This window comes from Oncorhynchus gorbuscha, linkage group LG25 (assembly GCF_021184085.1).
Source record: "Oncorhynchus gorbuscha isolate QuinsamMale2020 ecotype Even-year linkage group LG25, OgorEven_v1.0, whole genome shotgun sequence".
In the NCBI taxonomy this organism is placed as follows: domain Eukaryota; kingdom Metazoa; phylum Chordata; class Actinopteri; order Salmoniformes; family Salmonidae; genus Oncorhynchus; species Oncorhynchus gorbuscha.
In genome coordinates this window covers 28,432,647-28,438,646 of record NC_060197.1, presented here as the reverse complement: position 1 = coordinate 28,438,646, position 6,000 = coordinate 28,432,647, and the positions used below count along the sequence as shown (strand labels likewise).

The 6,000-nt window shown below is 42.4% G+C and overlaps 1 protein-coding gene across 2 annotated transcripts in view; it reads left to right on the top strand.

The window, feature by feature from the left end:
* Positions 1-6,000, top strand: part of dnah2 (dynein, axonemal, heavy chain 2) — a 253,765-nt gene that overhangs the window by 219,507 nt on the left and 28,258 nt on the right. For both annotated transcript variants that reach the window (XM_046327988.1, XM_046327989.1), the window contains exons 70-71: positions 4,289-4,588; positions 4,719-4,852. In XM_046327988.1, coding sequence (XP_046183944.1) covers positions 4,289-4,588; positions 4,719-4,852 — 434 coding nt within the window. The remainder of the gene's footprint in view (positions 1-4,288; positions 4,589-4,718; positions 4,853-6,000) is intronic.

Genomic DNA, 6,000 nt, shown 5'->3' with positions numbered 1-6,000 from the left:
GGCTTGTGAACTTGTCCATCACTGTTCTAAACGGGGTAGATTGCAGAAATTGCATATCCACAGGCCGTGATATCAGCATCAATTCGCTTTTTTGCCAGTTTATCTTGTAGCCAGAGAAGGAGCCGAATGTATTTATCAAGTTAAGTAAGGGGGGAATAGAAGTTTTAGGCTTGGACAAAAACAAAACAACATCGTCTGCATATAGGGACATTTTGTGCTGCCTATCTTTTATTTTAACAGAAGCTATATCGGAACATGCCCCCGAATGCGAGTAGCAAGGGGTTCCATGGCTACAGCGAAGAGAGCAGGCGAAATAGGGCACCCCTGTCGGCAGCCCTTGAACAGGTGGAATGACTGCGACATTTCCTGATTGGTTACCACGGACGCCATTGGGTGTGCATAAATAATTCTTATCCAATTAACAAATTCCTTTCCAAACCCAAAATGCTCCAGACTTTATTTTCAACTTTATGATCATGATACATTACGTCTTAAATTGTAGTATATATGTTGGCCCGGGATAAAACCTGTGTGTATGATGTCAGAAATATATTTTTTCAATCGGTTTGCAAATATCTTTGTCAACACCTTATTTTCTATGAGGAGTGACGACACGGGGCGATAAGACGACATCTCCATGGAATCTCTTATATTTTTTTCCAAGATCAGTGCTATTGTAGCCTCACAGTGTTTGCGGGAGTTTGCCATTTTCTTTGGATTGTTTAAATATTCCCAACATAAGTGGAGCAAGACTGGCACAGTACTTCTTATCGAATTCTATTACATATCCATCGGGCCCAGGGGCCTTGCTGTTTGGAAATTGTGCTATCGCTGTGTTAATTTCCTCTAAAGTTATCCCTGCATCGAGTGCAGCAGCTTCCCCCCTGTCTAGTTTAGGAAGTTCACATTCAGCGAGAAAGCGTTCCATAGTTTGTGGATCAGTAGCATCGCATTTTGATTGGTATAGCTCTGGGTAAAACTGCGCAACGCATTTATTAATATCCTGCGGATCTGTTACTGTTTTACCCTTCTTGTCTTTTATTTGTGAATAGCTCTAGATGCCTCTACATGCCTTAGCTGTCTTGCTAATAATTTATGTGGTTTGTCACCCAGTTCAAAATAACTTTGTTACGTTCTAGCAAGTAAAGAGCCCACCCGTTTCGAAAGGATGGTATTATATTCATATTTCAACTTTGTGAACTTCTCAAGGGCTGTATTCGAGAAATTCGTCCTAAAAACGTTCTCCTGTTCCCCTAACTCTCTTTCAATTTCTCTCAGCCTAGTATTGGCGCGTTTCTTCCTTTCTGATGTATAATAAATACTGTACCCTGTAATCACAGCCTTTGGAGATTCCCAAAGGGCGGAGTCGTCAACATCCCCCGTGTCGTTAGCTCCGAGGAAAAAGTCAATCTGCTCCTTCAAATACTGACAAAAAGCCTCATCTTTCAACAGGTATGCGTCTAAGCGCCACGGTCGCCGACCTGTCGACATAGTGTAGAGTTTCAGCACCATGGACAGAGGAGAGTGGTCCGTAATTAGAATAGGGTGATAGGTAACCGACGCAGCTGCTGAAATTAGTTTGGAGTCTAACAAAAAATGGTCAATTCTTGAATAGGATTTTTGAACTGATGAAAATAAAGAATAATCCCTATATGTTGGGTGCGTCAGTCTCCAAATATGAAAAATGTTAAGGTTTGTCAACAGTGTATTTAGACAAGCACTGGCATTTGATTGTTGAAGTGACCTTGATAGTTGTTTATCTACAAGAGGATCTAACGTACAATTAAAGTCACGTCCAACAATAACACTTGTTTTTCCTTTGCTACCCTTCTCGCTTTTGCATCAAAGTTAGACTGGTATATCTGACCGATTCAGCCGACTCGTCGCTTGGCCTGAGCGGAACGTTTAATATGAGGTTCTCTGAAGAAGTGATTTAAGATGAGAAAAAACCTTAGGTCATGTCGTGAAACGAGCTAAGTCATTACAGTTCCAGCTGACTATCTTTATTCCACTAGGTCTACTCTGTGCTCGGTCACTATGTGGCATTTCTTATTTTAGATCAAATTGTTGCTGTCATACAAAGCCCAAAAGAAAAACGTCCTGCCGTGCTGGAGCTTGTCGTGCCACCTGTATTAATAAATGTGAACATAAAACTCAGACACCATACCCCCTCCCCTCCCTTTCTTGAGTGACTTCCCCAAACGAAGCACTCCTTGACTAACACACAAACTTTAGGGTGTCTAGATGTAACCGATGTGAAATGTCTAGCTAGTTAGCAGGGTGCGCGCTAATGGCGTTTCAATCGGTGACGTCACTCGCGCTGAGACCTTAAAGTAGTTGTTCCCCTTGCTCTGCAAGGGCCGCGGCTTTTGTGGCCCGATGGGTAAAGATGCTTCGTGGGTGACTGTTGTTGATGTGTGCAGAGGGTCCCTGGTTTGAGCCAGGTTGGGGCGAGGAGAGGGACGGAAGCTACACTGTTACATAGACATATGTAGAACTAACTCGTCGTCTGTAGATGCTCCGCATATAAACTATTATTTCGCGTTGAAGGCCAGCATCCCGGAGCAGCCTCTTCGCTTCTAACGTAGAGTCTGGTGTTTTGCAGGTACTATTTAATGACGCTGCCAGTTGAGGACTTGTGAGGGGTCTGTTTCTCAAACGAGACACTTGTCTTCTTGCTCAGTTGTGCACTGGGGCCTCCCACTCCTCTTTCTATTCTGGTTAGAGCCAGTTTGCGCTGTTCTGTGAAGGGAGTAGTACACAGCTTTGTACGAGATCTTCAGTTTCTTGGCAATTTCTCGCATGGAATAGCCTTCATTTCTCAGAACAAGAATAGATTGACGAGTTGATACATTAGCCTTTTAAAATGATAAACACAACGTTCCAGTGGAACACTGATAATGGGCCCCTGTACGCCTATGTATATATTCCATAAAAAAGCAGCTGTTTCCAGCTACAATAGTCATTTACAACAATAACAATGTCTACACTGTATTTCTGATCAATTTGATGTTATTTTAACGGACAAAAAATATGCTTTTCTTTCCAAAACAAGGACATTTCTTAGTGACTCCAAACTTTTGAACAGTTGTGTATGTCCAGGACCCACCCACCCTCCCTCCCTCCTCTCCTTTGTTCTTTCTCTCCCTCTGACCTTTCACTCCTCTCTCCAGCTGCATTTAGCCTAGTCTCATCAGCACCACTCTGCTCCAATGCACTCCTATAATACATCCAAAACGCTGACATTTGGGGACAATTGGGCAATGGCTTTAGCAACGGTAACAGACGTGTAGTGCTGAGCCATTAATCAAAATGTCACAGATTTGTTTGGTTTTTAAACAACTAATTGATCGAGTGGGTTCGATTAGTTGAATTTTGTTTTTGAAAACTCTGTGAGCTCAATGCGTACGGTGCAGCTGCAGTTTCTCTAGAGATAAATCAGAACATGCCCGAACTGTGTGATGTAGTAGGAAGTTGTAGTTTCCAACAGGCCAATGTTCTACATAGTTTAGCGTCTGAAATGTGATTCATTAACTACAACCTCCATAATCCATTGTGTGATTGCTTGTCCAGTCTGTGTTTCTTTTACGCTTCATAAGGGAAAGAAGAATGCAGGATCAAGAGGGGATACGTAGAAATAGTGATTTTAAAAAAAATAATCGAACCGAAAGTGAAACCGAACCAGCCTCAAAAAGCACTGATCGCTCAGCGCTGCAGGCGTGAAACAATGTCTACTCCTCTGTCTGACCAGGCTTTTCTGTGCGGTCGTTTTTCACCGTTTGCTTTTTCTTCTCTCATTCACTGGACTGTCTTCGCTCTCCTTCTCATCTCTCATTCACTGGACTGTCTTCGCTCTCCTTCTCATCTCTCATTCACTGGACTGTCTTCGCTCTCCTTCTCATCTCTCATTCACTGGACTGTCTTCGCTCTCCTTCTCATCTCTCATTCACTGGACTGTCTTCGCTCTCCTTCTCATCTCTCATTCACTGGACTGTCTTCGCTCTCCTTCTCATCTCTCATTCATTGGACTGTCTTCGCTCTCCTTCTCATCTCTCATTCACTGGACTGTCTTCGCTCTCCTTCTCATCTCTCATTCACTGGACTGTCTTCGCTCTCCTTCTCATCTCTCATTCACTGGACTGTCTTCGCTCTCCTTCTCATCTCTCATTCACTGGACTGTCTTCGCTCTCCTTCTCATCTCTCATTTTGCTTTCATGCTTTCTTTCCATCACTAGCATTTGCTTTTGTTTTGTTTGTTTATTTGTCTTGGTCTCTTTCTCTCGCTTAGGGCCTGAAAGTGATAGACCTTCAGATGCCAGACTTCCTGCGTATCTTGGAGAATGCGGTCCAGTTTGGTTCTCCAGTTCTGCTGCAGAACGTCCAGGAGGAACTGGATCCCTCGCTGGCCCCCATCCTCAACAAGTCTCTCACACACGTCGGTGGAAGGCTCCTGATGAAGTTAGGTGATAAAGAGGTGGAGTACAGCCCAGAGTTCAGATTCTACATCACCACCAAGCTGTCCAACCCTCACTACACCCCCGAGATCTCCACCAAGACCACCATCGTCAATTTTGCTGTCAAGGAGCAGGTCGGCACATGTGTTTGTGTGTGTGTAATCTTTGCATTTGTATGCGTAATCTGTGTATGCAGATGAGTGTGTTTCGACATGTCCACATCGCGTGTGTGTGTATATTTTGAACCTTGTGTATATATGCCAGGGCCTGGAGGCTCAGCTCCTAGGGATCGTGGTGAGGAAGGAGCGTCCAGAGTTAGAGGAGCAGAAAGACTCTCTAGTCATCAACATCGCCTCTGGCAAGAGGAAACTACAGGAGCTGGAGGACGAGATCCTCAGGTACATTTACATTTGAGTCATTTAGCAGACGCTCCTATCCAGAGCAACTTACAGGAGCAATTAGGGTTGAGTGCCTTGCTCAAGGGCACATCGACAGATTTTTCACCTAGTCGGCTCGTGGATTGGTACCAGCGACCTTTCGGCCCAACGCTCTTAACCGCTAGGCCAACTGCCACCCCATACTACACTACTATACATACTACACTACTACATACTACACTACTACATACTACACTACTATACATACTACCCACTACACTACTATACATACAACACTACTATACACACTACACTACTATACACACTACTATACGCACTACACTACTATACATACTACACACTACACTACTATACATACTACACACTACACTACTATACATACAACACGACTATACACACTACACTACTACATAATACACTACTACATACTACATTACTATACACACTACTATACACACTACACTACTATACATACTACACACTACACTACTATACATACTACACACTACACTGCTATACATACTACACTGCTACATACTACACATACTACCCACTACACAACTATACATATTACACTATGACATACTACACTACTATACATACTACCCACTACACTACTATACATACAACACTACTATACACACTACACTACTACATAATACACTACTATACATACTACTATACACACTACACTACTACATAATACACTACTATACATACTACACACTACACTACTATACATACTACACACTACACTACTATACATACTACACTGCTACATACTACATTACTATACATACTACTATACGCACTACACTACTATACACTACACTACTATACATACTACACTACTACATATACTACTACATAATACACTACTATACATACTACTATACGCACTACACTACTATACACACTACACTACTATACATACTACACACTACACTACTATACATACTACACACTACACTACTATACATACTACACTACTACATAATACACTACTATATACTACATTACTATACATACTACCCACTACACTACTATACATACAACACTACTATACACACTACACTACTACATAATACACTACTATACACACTACTATACGCACTACACTACTATACATACTACACACTACACTACTA